The sequence below is a fragment of the Lepidothrix coronata genome, unplaced genomic scaffold (assembly GCF_001604755.1).
Source record: "Lepidothrix coronata isolate B3197 unplaced genomic scaffold, Lepidothrix_coronata-1.0 Scaffold129, whole genome shotgun sequence".
In the NCBI taxonomy this organism is placed as follows: Eukaryota; Metazoa; Chordata; class Aves; order Passeriformes; family Pipridae; genus Lepidothrix; species Lepidothrix coronata.
Genome location: NW_016690309.1, coordinates 672,861 through 689,630, shown reverse-complemented (window position 1 = coordinate 689,630; position 16,770 = coordinate 672,861). Strand labels below are relative to the sequence as shown.

Here is a 16,770-nt window from a genome sequence, read left to right as displayed (position 1 = left end):
GTTCAAACTGCAGACATGCTCCCTGTCCTGTCCCAGTTCAAACTGCAGACATGGTCACTGTCCTGTCCCAGTTCAAACTGCAGACATGCTCCCTGCCCTGTCCCAGTTCAAACTGCAGGCATGCTCCCTGCCCTGTCCCAGTTCAAACTGCAGACATGCTCCCTGTCCTGTCCTACACAAGGTGAGCCAGACTGCCTGAAGTGCACGTGAGCTCCGAGATCCACCTGGTCCCTGTTACACCACAGTGTTCAAGCTGAAACAGTGCTCTGGGTTCAAGACTGTAATCTCCTGCTGTGGTTTCTTGCCCCAGATATGAGTGTATCCCTCGGTGTTATCACTCTGGACAATGACAGTGTTTGTCCCTGTGTCTCCATGACTCAGTAAATGCGAGTGTGGAGTTTTAATGAGTAACATCCTGGCTGTCAGAGCAGCAGCTCTTTGCCCATTCATTCATTTTCTCGTGGCGTGGTTACACTCACAGCAGCTGGAAAGAGCTGCCATTTCATTCTGGAACTCAACCTGCCCCATAAATCTTCTTCCTTTCAAACTGAAGAGTTTCCCCTGCCCAGAGCTCTTAGCAAGTGAACTTGATTCCCGTGCCAGAAACAGCCTATCTCCATATGGGAATTGCATGCCTTTGACACTGTGTAAAGTCTTCTTGGAGTTACACAGGGAATAACATTATTTATAATTAGTGTTGCAGGAATGCAGACTGAGGAATCTAAGGGTGGAAGACCCAGCTTGTTTTTTGCAAAATCACTCTTTTCAATTTTAATATTTTGTCCAAGACCTTCCAGTGTGCACATGAATAGCACTGACATAGCTTGAAGTAAGTAGGAGGCAGGCAGAGCACAATGAAACGAGACTGACAAGGAAGACATTGTTTTGAGAGCAGAGTAAAATTTTAATGCTTTCACAGAAAAAAAGAATGAAAGAAAAAATAGGTGATAATGAAATCTGTAATGGTTTAGGAGTGCATCCTCAGGGAAGGAGAATAATAAATGTGAAAAGATTGTGGAGGTAAATGGGCATGTAGAGTTTCATCTGGAAATTAACTCCGTGAAAGTCAGTAACATTGGTTAAATTTTAACCAAAAGCAAAATGAGAATATAAAACATGATTTCTTAACTTGATTTTTAATCAAAGTTTCTGGAGATAAAATAACTTTAATTTTAGATCAACATCTGAAACAGAGAACAAGGATTTTTTAAGTGTCTGAGTGATGTCTGTTCACTAGTGAGCCATGTATAAAACTCATCTTTCAGAGATGCACGATTTTGCCTGAAATATCCTGAGTGAGTGTCAGCTATGAAGGCTCATGCTCCTAGAGATTCAATATTTAGTGTTTTAAGATTTCAGCCATATTGTGAATACCTGTTTATTTTCAGGGAAGTTCTGTTGCACTGTTTTAACTCAAGCAGATAAGGAAAAAGCAACCTTTGGCTTTTTTGAATATTAGGAATAATTAAAAAAAAAACAAATTCACAGGAAAGTGCTGCTCTACTTTCTCTGTTTTTAAAGGCCAATCATGTAAGCTGTCCAATGAAGTGTGATTTTATTGTTGTTGTTCTGAGAATGGAGCAAATGGTATTTTAATCTATTATTCAATTGATGCTTAATTCCTTATTACAGTTGGGGTGGGCCACATGACTTACGAATACAGCTGTGGGAAACATTGTAAGAAACTTTCTTGTTTTGGTTGAAATTGCCAATTTGTCAGGGATTTCAAAGAGATGGCTTGTGTTTGAAAACAGAGAGGCACCCTGGGAATCCAACAGAACTCCCGACAGGCTGTTGTTTGTTTGTTTGCTTGTCTGGGGCTAACATCTCTCCTCAGCAGAACCTGCAGGGCTAAGGGAGCTGGAAAGTCTCAGCTCCCACACTCTTGGGCCTGAAGTTCAGGTTTTAGAGGCTTCCAAAGCCCTGACAGTCAGACCACCCCAGAGCTGGGCAGGGAATGGAAATTCTGCTTCAGAGGGAATTTCAGCAACAAAAAAGCTACATATTCTTCCAAACTGGAACCAAATCAAATATCAAAACCTTCAAATATCCTGCCAAATAAAGTTACTGTCCTGAGCCTAACTTCTTGCTGTGACTTTAGAGTCTATTTTTGAATGATTTGTTCATGAATTTATCCTGGGTTTTGTTCCTATGCATTGAAATCTCAGAGCTGCTTTTGTCCAAGTGAGAACTGCACAGTCAGACCATCACTAATCACGGAATTGTGGAATCACAGAATGGTTTGGGTTGGAAGGGACCTGCGTGCAATCCAACAAATAGTAGTTGGGAATCTTGGGGAGTGTAGCTTGACAACCTCACCCCTGTGCAGAGATGCATAATCTGAGTCTATAATCTGAGTTCAAACAACGAAAATTGAGGGGGAAAAAAAGGGTAAATGCTCTTACTAGCAAAGAGAATGTGTTCAGGGTTGTTGGTCTGTAAGATGTATAAGATGGATATAATAGTGCATTTGTAGGGGGTTTCTCTTACAGAGCTCTAACATACCAGGTCATGCCTTTTAGGTGCCCCTGCTGTCCTATAAATAGAATCCATAAGCTTGGATTGTATTTGGGATAATTTCCCCATAGCAACTCAGGTAACAGTTATTCTCAGAGAAATCGGGTTGCCACAAAACACGTGGATATGTTTACATCCTTCTATGTGTAATCTGACTTGTTACTGTTTATTTTTTTCTCTGTTTCCCAGTGTCTCTAACAGAAAGTGACAGTGGAAAAGCCTCACCCACAAGCTTCACCCACAAAGCTACCCAACAAAGCAGAGTTACCCATAAAATCAGAGTGGAGAGAGATCTTCACTGGGCTCTGCATTCAGGGGCCAGTAGCAATAGGACTGGAGGAGTTTAAAGCCTCCTCATGCAGATTTTTTTTTCCTACAGAAAGGAGTTTCCAGTTTATTCACTGACACTGAGACAAAATGGAATGATTTTATGAGCAGTGGAACTAACAAAGCTGAGTTTCCTGTACACTTTTAATCTCCCTGCCCTGTAATATTCTTCTTTCCCTTGTTTTTCTTTGCCCCTTTCTTACAATACACTGTTTCTCCCTGGGACTTCCCTTGGTATCTTCATTTCTCCCCATCCTCTCCAGTTGTCCCCCAGAGCAATGCTCTGATCTTCGTCCCACACGCTGTACCTGCTGGTGCCAGAGGACACCTTGGTGATGTAACTGTGCTCCCACAGGAACCTCGTTCCCTCCAACTGGTTCAGGTGCTCACTGTCAGATTGCACTGCCTATTCCTGACCCCGTGTGCCATTTCTCTCCCCTTGCTCCCCCCATCCCAGCATGAGCCAGGAGCAGTGCTGCCGCAGCCAGCTGGAGAAGCAGTCCTGCTCCGACGGCGTGGAATTTGCCAACGTGCGCGAGGAGTGCGACTCACATGCTGCTGAAAATTCCACCTGCGAGGCCCAGCACTTCAAGGTGAGACTTCACAGCTGCTCCTGTTCATCCTCCAGAAGTGGTGTTCCCTGTGTGAAGGTCAGCAGACTCTGCTGCACGTGAACAGTTTTTCCCCACCTGCACCTCGTGTCTCTGCTAAGGCTGTTCGCTCTGTGCCTGTCTCTGGGAAGCGGTGTTCCCTGTTGAGGGAAGCAGTTGCCTGTTGAGGGGAGCAGTTCCCTGTTGATGGAAGCAGGCTGTCACATGGCATTGTAGCAGAGGCACAGGGGCGAGTGCAAAGGGGTGGAAAGTCTCGAATGGGTAATTGGCCAGGAAATTACTTGTGCATGAAAAGAAGACATTGGTGCTGCAGGGAGGGGTGGGTGAGAGGCTCAGCCGCCTTTCAGACTTCAGCTTTCATTAGAGCCCAAGGTCACACTCAGTGGTTTTCAACACTGGTGGTCCAAAGGGGTAGGACTGCACTTAATCCTTTCAGGGTACTTATAATTCCAGCTTGTGTAAGTGCCCTAAGTGAACATGACTTTGATTTGCAACTGGATGGAGACATCCAGCACCCTGTGATACCAGCACTTGACATCAGAATAAAAATGCCTGCCCTTGGCATCTTCAGTTAATCTGGGCCCTTGGTACTGTCTTTGTCTCTCATTGCTTGAAGGGAGCATAGTTACACCTCTCTGCAGAGTGTGTTTGGAAGGAAGTTCCACGAGCGAGATCAGGACCTTGCCCATGACCCAGTCCTGAACAGCTCTGGTCCTATTATGGGTTTCTTTCAGTGATGTTGAAAATAGATGAGACTGATTTGAGTTCTTCCTGCTGCTCAAAGATGCTGAATGTTTCATTCAGCCAAAACAAACCCCTTCCCTCTGAAAGATGGCAGGCAGTTGCTCAGCACTGCTGTCCCATGGCTGATGCCCTTTCCTGCAGCACACAGTGCAGGAGGGCTGGTGGGAACCCTGGCTGGGCTGGGCTGTGCTGACCCCAAAATATGCCTCAGCATTGCCTGAGGGGGTGGCAGTTGCCATTAGAGCTTGCTGATATTTAAACATCACAGATGACTGCGGGGCAATGCCCTGAGCCCACATTCTGTGCCAGTTTAATTTACTGGGATAAACATGGTCAGAGTTAATGAACCTTTGTGAGCCACGTTCTGCCCTCCCACTCCCTAACAGGAATATCCCACACTTAACAGCTTCCCTGAGGGGGCTGCAGGAGTAACGTTAAAGGTAACCCCTTTAATCCATGATGGACATAGATGACTTATGATCTAATATCAGTGAACAGTTCATCATTTCTTCTGTTAAACACATTTTGAATCTGATGACCTTGAGACACACGGTGTCTGGCACTTGTGCCCTGCTGTGGTAAACAAGCTTTTTACATTCACACCAAGCCTGTCTCTCATGGGCTTGAATCTCATTTTGCCTGAGTTGGTCCATTTTTATTTAGCTTAGGTCGCATAGAAAATCTTTTGGATCTTCTTTGTCTCCTTCAAGGAAGCAGAAAGAACGATTTAGTGATTCAATTAGTGGGATTAATCGCAGCACTTTGCAGCAAATGAGGCAGCTAATCTTTCCTTTGAATCCAAGACTAGGGATTGGAAAGAAGATAAAAAGACCATATTTTGAAAACATTTGCCTCAGCTTTTACAGTAAAGGCAGCAGGCACAGGTAATGATGGGCAGGATTTTCTCCTCTGCTTGTTTGGAAGCATAGCTTTTCCTGCCCTGGGAAAAAAAAGGGATGCAAAATGAATCATTAATCTTTAAAATCTTCATCAAATGACAGGGATCGATTTCCAGATTTGTTGCTGCTTCAGGAGATGTAGAAATGACTTTATGAAAGTTTCCACCCCAACAGCCCTGCAGAAAGGAGAAAAGCTTCTAGAAATTTGACCATCTTTAAGGTGCTTGGACATTTTCCCCAAAATTTGTCTTTAAGTACTTTTCAAAGACTGACATACATCTTTATCTTGCAAGTTTTTGAAGGACGCTTCAGTTGCATAAATTAGGTGAACACAAAAAATGTATTGCTTTGGACTGTTGAACATATTTTTAATTTTTGTTCAGCTCTTCAAAAGCTCTGAGAAATTCTGCTGAGTTATTTGTGGTTTTCCAGTCTGGTTTTCGTAGCATCTCCCTGTTATAATGTCTGGATTTCAGCAAGGGAGAGACCTCTTGTGGACAGATCCCAAAGGCAGCGTTAGCACAGGATTCACCCTTCCAGAGCTGCTGACTTATGTGGGAACATAAATAATAAGAACTATTTAAGTAATAAGAACTTTAACTAATCAAGAACTAAAGTTCAATAAAAACTTTAACTTATCAAGAGACCTTATTAATCAAAGTAATTTCAGGCGCTTCCTAATCACACCAAAAATAAATCTTCAGATTTCTCACATGTGGCTTTGTTCCTTTACTCCTTCCATCTTGATTCCTTCCTGTGAGAAGGCAGGCAAGGGACAATGGGATTTCAGGCAGGACACAGCTGTATATCCAAACACGAGGAGCAAGGCATGGCTTTGAAGCTGCATGGGATTTTTCTAATAATGGGGGGAAAAGTTTGACATTATTATTGGGACCACTTTGGAAGCAGAGGCTGGCAGGCAGTGGAAGGGTGTGATAACAACTCGACCTTAAAGTTGTCCCATCCACGAGGGCAGTGGTGGTTCTGGCAGATGGGTGATGCTCTTCCCAGCTGGCTTCCAGGCAGCTGGCAGGCTTTGGGAATCGGCTGCAAACACCTCCAGAACTGAACCAAAACAGAGTCTGGGGTCAATAGGAAAACAACCCAGTTACCATAAACAGCAGTTAAGAAAACATTTGGTGCTTTCCACCTCCGGATGGTTTTGGCTGTGGGACAGCAATGGCAATTATTGTCGTTATCAAGCTGCTAGACCAAGGCACCTCGTGCACAGTTAGAATAAATATAGGCTGGAACAAATGGTGCAGGGCACACAATTAGTTAATTGAAGATACAGTTTCTTGCAGATGTTGCAAGACTTAGCAAGCTCTGTGCTCAAAGTTTCACATCAGCTGGAGACTGAGGTCTTTCAAGTGGTGGCTCAACCTGAAAGAAATAAAGGCTATTCAACACTTCAAGAATGGCAAGATTAATGATCACTCCTTAAAAAAAAAATCCAGAGGAAGCCTGTAACTCCCAGTCTGAACCTCGTGTGACAAGACTAAGAAGTAGACTGAGTCAATTCATATGCCTAAGAGCAGAAGTCAGTGAGGATATCCAGAAGTATGTAATACCAAAATTTGGCAAGGCATCAGCTGTATTCAATAGCTTAAATAAGATCTGGTTATCAAAAATATGCAAGTTTAAGTCAAATAATGAATCTTCAGCTCACTTTTCATTTTTGTCTTCTGATTTATGGTGGTGAAAATTGAAAATCTAACAAAATTGTAGTCAGATGTTACAAACCTCGAGAAGGATGCCTCGGGGAATTGCTTGACGTGTTAGAATAAATATTGAGCAATGTTGCAATTCTTGGAAGAGATCATCAAGTATTTTTTTCTAAAGGCATCCAGAAAAGATGGAATAATCCCAGACATAACGGTGATAAAACTGGACCGTCTGCCACTGGATGGAAGTAGTTGGAGAACCAAGTAAAAAAAAATGGATGGTGAGGAACCATCCCACCAACCAAACCTCTGCTCTATTTAATGGTGCAGGTTATTTTCTTCAAGAAAAACAGAGTCTGGAAGAACAAAATTAATAATAAAAGCTTAATTTTGCTTTCACGTGACAGCAGCAATTGGCAGACACCAGTTGCAGAGAACTTTTGCTGCTTTCTAACAGTAAGGAAAAAACCAGAATAAATCAGCAGTATCTTCTCAACTGGAAATCCAAGGAAACCTCCATGGGATTCACTTGTCCTGTGCTCACTCCTGTGGTGTATTCCAGGGCTGTAGTTCAGCAGCTCTGCAAGAGGAGGGCCATGTGTTATTGCTGCAAGCCATGGCAGGACTGTGATGCTCCTCATTAATGTTTGACTGTGCTTTTCAGAGCAAAATAGCTTCTCTGTGTGACCTGGTAACACTAACCTTGGTCAGGGCTATGATTTGACTTTGTTAATTTTTTTTTGAACAGACGTGCTGTTACTGTTGTTTGCTGGGAAAGGCCGCCCAAGTTCAAGGACAGAGTTGTGACCCCAACCCGAAGATGGGACACCAGTGTGGAATTGTCTTTAGATCCTGCTGTGGGAAAGGTCCAGAAGGCATTGATCTGTCCATCAGCGATGATGCTCCCAAAAACCAGCAAGGTATTTTACTGCAGACTTTAAAAGAGTGAGACACAAAATGATACAGGGTACAAGGAGTATTAAATTATTTCTTTAAATTATTTCTGTTGAAATTCTTCTAAGGTGACATCTCATCTGAGTAATTTAATGGTGCATGTTTTGGAGCTCATTATTTTGGGTAGTGAAAGCTGAAATGCTGTTGTTGGAAGTAAGAGGCTAAAAGAGCTGGCAAGTGGTCACTTAGTTCCTGGTGTCAGAAACTTAAATGTAACATAGCTTATTTTGGCAACTAATGATCTTGTCTTGGAAGCTGAGTATAAGATATTAATTTTTAATGGAATCTTACCCACTGAGAAATGCTTGAATGCTGGTAGATCCCTTGTCCTCAGACCACTCTGCTAGTGACAAAAATTTGCATATTCAGTGTACCTGGATGACATGAGAAATATGTCAGCACCTTCCTTTGGGCAAGCAGTGGGTTCAGGCAGGGGGTGTGTTCAGCCCTTCCATGTCCTCCCTGTGGACAGAACAAACTCTGCACGTGGCACCACTGAGCAAAACTCTTCAGGTTAAGGTATACAAGTATATTTGAAAGAATGCCATAAGTAGGTGCCCAAAAGGTGGGTGTGGAGTTCTTTCTGGAATGAAGTCTAAATAATGAAAATCAGATTAACCTCAGTTATTTTAATCTGTGAGTACCCCAAGCTACTGTAAAGTCGGTGGAAGCCAAGCATGCCTCAACAACATGTCTTATGAAAATGAGGTGAAGCTCTGGTTCAAAGCCTGATGCTAAGAACCTGCATTTGAGAATCTCAGTCCACATGTAATCTGTGATCACAGCATGGCTTTCACATTGAATCAGTCAGATGGAAAATGCCCCATGGCCATGTACATTTGAATGTCAAATTTAAGTATGAAATAGCTGTAAAATATGTAAATAACGGTCTTTAATTTTGTCCTGGTTTATCCAAAACCCTGGTCTGAGTCCCATCCCAAGAATACAGCATTTTACCTTGAGAAGAAAAGTGCCTTCTCCTCTAATGCCTATCTCCTCTCTTTTTAGTTGAGATTTCAAAGGAGGAATTAGACCAAGAAGATCCTTATCTGCACGATGGCTGCAGAGGTAAGTCAGGTGCCTAGTCCTCTTAGCCAGCTCCCTTGTGATTGCCTTCAATAAAAGTGAAGCCAGCTTAGATCTAGAGATTAACCAAAACCTTTTGCCTAAGCTAGTTAGGGGTAAAAATAACAGAAGGAAGAACCTTTCCTAGAAATAGTGGGCCATTATGTGATGCCTCAGTAGTTCCTAAATACAAGGAAGGCATTGTATTCTGCAGTGGAGTTCATCTTACCCAACTGAAGCTGAGACTATACATTTAACTTTTATTTAACTTTTAGTGGGTGATACTTCAGAGGTGTCACCCTTGAACCTGTGGAGTCCTCTGGGTTCTTCAGGACATGGGATCCTATATTAAATATGTGCATTTTTTATTCTCCTCCTGGGATGATCTGGGTGTTTGAATACGAAATGAAACTTGTTTCCTTTTGAGGTGCATCACCTAAAGGAAAGGAAGAAAAGTGGCTACTGTCCTCATTAATCCTGCTATTCTGCCTCCTGGGAAGGATGTGTATTTGGGATATTGTTCTGCTAAGCATTCTGATTTATTGCTTGTCACACGTGATTTACATGTCTATAAACATACAGCAGCAGCGATTCACTATTTTCTGCCAGCATTTCAGAAGTCAGTGATGTATTTAGGATAAAATCAATTTAATAGACTGATACTCCAGTTGAGAGGTGATTTACTGTGCTCCGTGTTCTACAGCTGTTACACTCTGGGGAGAGTGCAAATGTCTCCATTAGCAAAGCAGAGCCAACACTGCCTCTGCTGCTCGTCTCCAGCTGCTAATTACAGGAGATGACACAGAAAAATGTGTTACATATTTCCCTGGCATTATTTCTCCATGTAAGCAGTTGTTGTATTTGTCAGTTAATCAGCTGCCTGCAAGAGATGGATTGCTATGGCTAATTGCAAATCAGGAGAGTTGTGCCTACAGCCTATTTTCTGTGGTGGATTAATGGCCCTGTCCTCATTAGAAACAGTTACACTTACAAAAATTATTTTATAAAGTATTTATAAAGTAGTATAGTTGCATTTGCTCACATGGATTGTGCCCATCTCAAACCTCTTATTTAATGCCTCTTCAACCATTCTGAAAAACGCTTCTGGGGGGTTTTTTTATTCTGTACTGAGAATATCAACACTCTTACCAGGAACAGCTGGAAATATATAACCTTTTCTCTATTTTGAGGATATTAAACATGTTTAATACTAATTTATCTTTAAACAAGATCAGAAAAAGGGAGTTTTCTTAATGATGAGCCAAATTTTGTGTAAATTTCCTATTTTATTCTCTTTCTGTCTGCCAGAATAACCCTTCTTGTATTATTTTTTTAAAGCTTCCAATGCTTAGCCCCTTCCTTCCTTTGTATATGTGTGTTCAGTTAACTGCTTTTCTAAACAAATCATCAAGTATGCTGTAAATTAATGGTTTGTTCCAGCTGCTGTGAAGAGCCTATTCATTACATAAGACTGTTTCAAATACCCATTAGGTGGTGGGCCCTGCTCTCAGCAGTGCAGAGACACAGGATCCAGCTACGTGTGCTCCTGCTTCGTGGGTTATCAGCTCCAACCAGACGGGATCACCTGTGAAGGTAACAGACACCAAACAAGTGCCTTGGGTACCAACAGTCTTGTTTTAAAAGGGCGAGAATAGATCAGAACATACCCAGGCAGAAGAGATCAGAATATGCTTATGCCAGCTGAGGAAAGAGGTGAGACCAGAAAAAGGTGGTTTGGAGTGTTGAAGTGGGAATTGTGGGAAGTCGAAGTTAAGAAAGAATCAGTAGAAAAGGCGGAGGATTTAGAGTGGGGAGGAGGCAGATCTTGAATTTATTGTTGTGGATAAAACCAAAATAAAATACCTGTTCTCTGCTGTAGAAGAAGATAGTAATTGATAAGTCATGTACAGCTGCTCTGGGAGGAAAAATGTTATTCATCAGGAGTGCCTTTTTCTGTCACTGACTGAAAATGGAGCCTAAATAGCTCATATACAAACTTCAGAGTACAAAATAGATATTGATGATTGGTCAGATTAACACTGAAATAATGCTAAATATAAAAAGGAAGAACTTTTACATTTGCTACACGTGGATGTCAAATTTTCTTATGCATTCAAAGATATAAAATGCCCCAAAGAAATGTCTATCAGCAGCTGTAAAGTAGGAGGTTGGAACTCGTGGCTCGGGGAGTGCCTCAGCCATATGTCGGTACCAGGCAGAGCAAGGGAAGGATTTCTGCAAGTTTGCCTCATTGATATGGGCACTATAACCAAACCATAGAATCATTCAGTGTGGAAAGTCTGGTTGTGGAGTCCAACATTAACCAAACAGTGCCAACGGGAGCAGCAGCCCATGGATGCACAGCCCACCTGTGGCACCCTCAGACACACCTGGGACACACCAACAGTGCCAACGGGAGCAGCAGCCCATGGATGCACAGCCCACCTGTGGCACCCTCAGACACACCTGGGACATTGTCTGCGCTGGGTTCAACCAGATGGTGCTGCCTTTGACCTCATCCCTTCCCAGAGATGCTTCTTATTTACTCTCTCTTTTGTTGTTTTGAATCCCTTTGCATGCTCCAGACATCAATGAGTGCATCACTGGGACACACAGCTGTGGGCTTGGCCAAACCTGTGTCAACACCTTGGGATCCTTCCGCTGCCAGCGGGACACCAGCTGTGGGACCGGCTACGAGCTGACAGATGACAGTCGCTGCAAAGGTATGTCCTGGGCAGGAGCCTGGAATCCTCCAAACAACAAGGGGCTAAAAGCACTGTTCTTCACTAGCCAGGTTTGAACGCAAGAGTAACAGTCTCCTTTGCTAAAAAAATGGCTGATTTCCAGGTGTGTCTGGCTCAAAGGATGCTGTTACCTGCATCCATAACTTCACCTGACACGCTGCCTTTACAGAGATAAATCAGCAGCAAACTCCATTTGATGTGGAATTGGTTTTTACTGTGAGAAAATCTGTCCCTGCTGAGTTTAGAACAGTTTATAAATAAACTAATTTCGTTCCACTGAGTAAATTAACTCAACCAAAATCCTGGGTAAGGTTTTACTGTAGGAACTGATCAGTAAAGAAAAATAGATTGGATAAAAAAGCTGGTGGACAAACTCCAACTGCAAAACCTGCAGAACATCAAGCAATGCTTTTCAGAGTATTGTGGTTTAACTGTGATCCCTTCAAAGTAACATTTCTGCTGATTTAAGTGACATCAGATTTAGGCCAACAAATAGCTTACTGGCAGGTATTGACAGTCTTTTCTGATGGAAAAAAAGGAGTACAGATACTAAATCATGCATGCCATTAACCTTAGAGAGTTCTTATCTGCATAAGATAATGTTAATAATGTTAATTATTAATGTGACGTTAATAAGGGTAAAAATAAAAAGTGAATAATCTTCACATACAGTGTTTAAATGCCAAGCAACATGACTGAGATCTGCTGCATGTAGAACTCTGCTGAACCCAGTTCAGTATTAACCCGTCCTGAACTTAAAAGGGGCTCCACGGCCATTAACTAAGTCTCACAAAGCTCTAGGCTAAGCAGTTCCATCTGCACTTGTGTCAACTGCATGACTGGGAAAGCTGAGGCATCCAATGGCCAGAGAGCTTCTGTATTTTAATAGCTTTAGGAGATCTCATTCCACTGCCAGGTGGCAAACATGAAATTTTAGTTGCTTTTATGTGGACAGGGCTGCATTTGTGAATAAAGCCTTATTAGCCCTCGTCTGCTTTATGTGCTTCATCTGAACCACAATTTATTCACGAATATTTATTGTCTATTCTGAACTGGAATGAAATATTGAAGTTAGCATAACCCATGTTTATGTGCATTTTAAAGCACAATAACGCAAGGATGTTGCAAACCTTAATATGGTTGAGAATGAAGGCAAATTAATTCACTTACAAAAGAAATTAACAAAGTCTGCATTGGATCTGAGGTTAGAATTAAAATTGCACTTGGATAATTAAATCTTACCGACTTCAGAGCTAAGCACAGGGCTGGATCCAGGCTGAGCACTGCTGAACGTGATGCTTCAGGTGCTCTGCAAGAGTTTGGAATCATTCAGTTGTGAGAACTAACCCCGTAAAGCATAATATGCACAGACACACCCCTAGATATAAAAACAATAGGAAAATAGTAAAAGCCCCTGAAGTTACCCTCCCTGAGATCCTGGCTGAGGTAGCAGGTCAGATTGCTCCTGGTCACCGCAGTGCACTGCGGGAAGGGACGCTGGGCATTCGTCTGTCGGGTGTTTATAACTGTGTCTTGTGTTTGAACTGTGATGGATGAAACCCTTGCCACACCCCTGCTAACAGTTTTTTTTTGTGACGTACCAGATATTGACGAGTGTGAGACTGGTACTCATAACTGCCCCCCCGATTTTATCTGTCAGAATACTCCAGGATCCTTCCGTTGCCGACCCAAGCTACAGTGCATGAGTGGCTTTATACAAGATGCGCTCGGCAACTGTATCGGTAAGGCTTGTTCTGGGCTCGGGGAACACCCCAGTGCCGCCTGGGAGACAAGCTGGAGTTTCACTGCATGATTTCTGAGCTTCTCAAGCCCTTCTTCATCTGTGCAGTGCTCTGCTCTGGGGTTTTTCTGCTCCTTTTCACAGGGAAGATGTACAGATGAAATAAAAGACTTAAATACCAGATTGCCGTTTTTAGTGAGATTAGGTTACCTGAGGCACGTAGCTGCATTTGAACACTTTCCTTAAGTCTTTGGGTATTTTATCTGAAACAAAATTTGTGATGTATTTTGTCTACCTCTATCCAAAAGGTTTTAGCCGAAGCTTAGTGTAAAAAGCTTTAATTATGACATCCTCCGTTACACCCTTTCTCTGTGTGGTTTTATGGGTATGTAGGTCCTTCCAGACCTGTCCCTTGTTGCAGCCTATCAAGAACCTTACTGTGTATGTGTGTGATGGGCCAGTTATAACACACCGTGGAGAGGAGTTTAGTTTAAAGACTGATGACAATCTGTCAGGCTAATGCCTTGTTTCCAAGACTCCCTGAAACAGAATTATAACCTTTATAGAAATACTTAAGAATTACTGGTTTCCAGCAGACTCTAAATGGTATTGTCTAATGTGACCTGAAAATCTACCGGTTATTCCCTGGAGTAGGATTTTCAAGTCTCAACTTACCTTTGGATTCCCCCATCGGCGCAGCAGGTCTCGGACTTGTGGAACTGGCTGAGCGGCAGCAGCTGCCAAGTCGAGCTCCCTGTCAGCCCCTCGTTGTCCTGACCATATCATACCCTGTGGTGTGAAATCTGACACTGAAAACGGAATTGCAGCCTTTAAAATGGGGGGGCCAGTGCCTGTGCACAGCAAGCCCTTTGAGGACACGTGCCTGCCACAGGCAGCCCTGGGTCAGCGGCAGCTCAGGGTTAACTCGCTGTCACAGATGTCAGCAAAGCCAAAGCAATTGGTAGCAGTTATGGCCCCTAAAAGGCATTCCCTCAAAATATTTACCAAAACAGTTTCACAGGTGAATTTTACACGATGGGAATCAAATGCTGCCCTGTGCAGTGTTAAGGGAATTTTGTTGTTGGATTTGTGATCTTTGTGTAGAAGCTGAGAGCTGGATCAGAACCCACAGACTGAAGCAGAACGGGTTAAACTGGTGAGCTGAATTGTTTGTCAGCTCTTTGTATGCTTAGGAGAGGCTTTGAAACATATACAAGTACTATACCCTATTTTCACTGCTTTTCAGTGGGGTCTGTACCTCTCACACCTGCCCAGTCTTCGCCCTGGAAGCGTTGCATTGGTGAAGCTGAAGGGCCTGAATAATTGTATTGTGCCATGGGCAGATCTTGTCTCTGAAGGGTTACATGGGGATGTAAACCTCTGAAGGGTTACATAGTGAAAGCATCTTGTGCTCTTGCAGATATCAACGAGTGCCTGAGCACCAACACGCCCTGCCCGGCTGGGCAGATCTGTATTAACACTGACGGCTCCTTCACCTGCCAGCGAATCTCACCCAGCTGTGGCCGAGGGTACCACCTCAACGAGGATGGAACGAGATGTGTAGGTGAGGAACAGTTTGCAAGAAAAAGTAGCTTTAAGAAAACAACTTGCATCTGTCATTTATCTTTAGCAGTCTCTTGCACTTTGCTCAAGCTCCTCTTGTTCCCACAGTCAGTTCTTGATCCTGTTCTTTCCCTCGTGGCAGCCCCAACAAGTGAAGGATGACAAGCATCCTCTCCATCCTTCATATACCTCATGGAACCCTATATTCTGAGGAGAGGAGAAATGATAATCACCCCCCAAAAAGGGCATTGTCTGTGACTGTATGAGTGTATTGGAACAATACTGTGTGGTCCCAAATCTCCTCAGTACACAAGACCCACTTCATGCCCCACAGAAGCCATTTGAATAATGTTGAAAGACATATATATGGCTTTGGCTGGCTTTCAGCTGAGGTGGCTTTTGCAAAGAGGTGTATTTTTGCATGTGTTTTCAGTTTTTGTAAGTGGCTTGTCAAAGTACTACCTACTGACTGTGGGCCTGTGACATCTTACCCTAGATGAAGATCTGATCCCTGAGTACTGAATATGCTTAACAAAACAATTTTGCACCTGATTGCCTCCAAAGGTTGCCTGACTTCCTGGTCTTTTCCCTCCCAAGTCCATCAACGTTAAGGACACCTGACAGATAACCTGCCTTGGTATGAACAGTTTGCATTTGTGACTCCGATCTTGTAGAAGCTGAGAGTCTGATAAAATCTTGTTCGCTGATTCAAAACACTTCATAAGTACTCGGGGACACAGAAATAAGTTGACACGTTGCTCTTCTCTCCACTCTCATGCTCAGAAGTGTATGCTGAGTCACTGCTCTGTCTGTTTTAGATGTGGATGAGTGCTCATCCCCCAACCAGCCCTGTGGGGAGGGACACGTGTGTATCAATGCCCCGGGCAATTACCGCTGCGAGTGCAAGGCTGGCTACACCTTTGATGTCATCAGCAGGACCTGCATTGGTGAGTTAAAGACCTGCAGCCAAGGCACTTCAAACATGAGCCTGCGTGAGGAATGTTAGTGCTCTCTGCATAACCTCCGTCATCCGAATGTAAAATTCACTACTGTGTTATTTGGATAAATCTAATAACATATTAGAGGCTTGCTGATACTTCAAAGGAAGCTGTATGGGTATTGTCAACATGTTATCTGTCATCCCATTAAAAGGTAAGATTGTGAGAGTGTGTGTAATTGTTTTCTGTGATATTTTTATATGCACCTACAGCAAAACATTCCTTTGGAAGATCAAAGCAGCTCTCTTCTGTGTATAGATCTAATCCAATTATGCACTGGGGTGTTTCGAAGTGAGCATTTTGAGGACTTCTTCCCTCTCTAGTGCGGAATTTAAATCTGGAAAATAAAACCCAAACTTTTATGGCTACTTTCTTGCCCAGGCTGCTGTTGCAGTGAGGGCAGCTGCTCCACAGAGCTCTCTGTGCTTGTCATTGCAGATATCAACGAATGTAGACGCTACCCAGGCCGCCTCTGTGCTCACAAGTGTGAGAACACTCCTGGCTCCTACTACTGCACTTGCACCATGGGATTCAAACTTTCAGCTGACGGGAGATCGTGTGAAGGTACGGCTGTCAGTGCCCTGGCTGTGTGGTGTGAGAAACAGCTCGTTGCTCTTCAGCTGTTTCTGTTTGATTTTTAGCTTGCAAGGCCACTGGAATGGTGTGACAAACCGACCCACTGCAGTCTCTGCTGTTATGATTTCAAAGTTTTGTGTGAGTCCAGTGTCAGGAGCGCTGAATACAGCGAGAAATTCAGGGTTCAGGTGCCTTAACTTTGCGTTTCAGATTTAAATGAGTGTGAGAGCAACCCCTGCAGCCAAGAGTGTGCCAACGTGTACGGCTCCTACCAGTGTTACTGCCGCCGGGGCTTCCAGCTCAGCGACATCGACGGCATCTCCTGCGAAGGTGAGGGACGGGCAGCGTTTCTCGCTGCCACCATCAC

At 43.4% G+C, this 16,770-nt stretch overlaps 1 protein-coding gene across 4 annotated transcripts in view; it reads left to right on the top strand.

Annotated features, from left to right (window-relative positions):
• The window catches only part of FBLN1 (fibulin 1), a 61,497-nt gene that overhangs the window by 15,834 nt on the left and 28,893 nt on the right, over positions 1-16,770 (top strand). For 3 of the 4 annotated variants that reach the window (XM_017826693.1, XM_017826695.1, XM_017826694.1), the window contains exons 3-12: positions 3,302-3,437; positions 7,511-7,682; positions 8,725-8,784; positions 10,273-10,374; positions 11,367-11,504; positions 13,130-13,267; positions 14,687-14,830; positions 15,648-15,776; positions 16,266-16,391; positions 16,614-16,733. In XM_017826693.1, the coding sequence (XP_017682182.1) occupies positions 3,302-3,437; positions 7,511-7,682; positions 8,725-8,784; positions 10,273-10,374; positions 11,367-11,504; positions 13,130-13,267; positions 14,687-14,830; positions 15,648-15,776; positions 16,266-16,391; positions 16,614-16,733 (1,265 nt within the window). Of the gene's footprint in view, positions 1-3,301; positions 3,438-3,659; positions 3,717-7,510; positions 7,683-8,724; positions 8,785-10,272; positions 10,375-11,366; positions 11,505-13,129; positions 13,268-14,686; positions 14,831-15,647; positions 15,777-16,265; positions 16,392-16,613; positions 16,734-16,770 lie in introns of those variants that run through there. The other variant, XM_017826696.1, reaches the window with a different exon arrangement.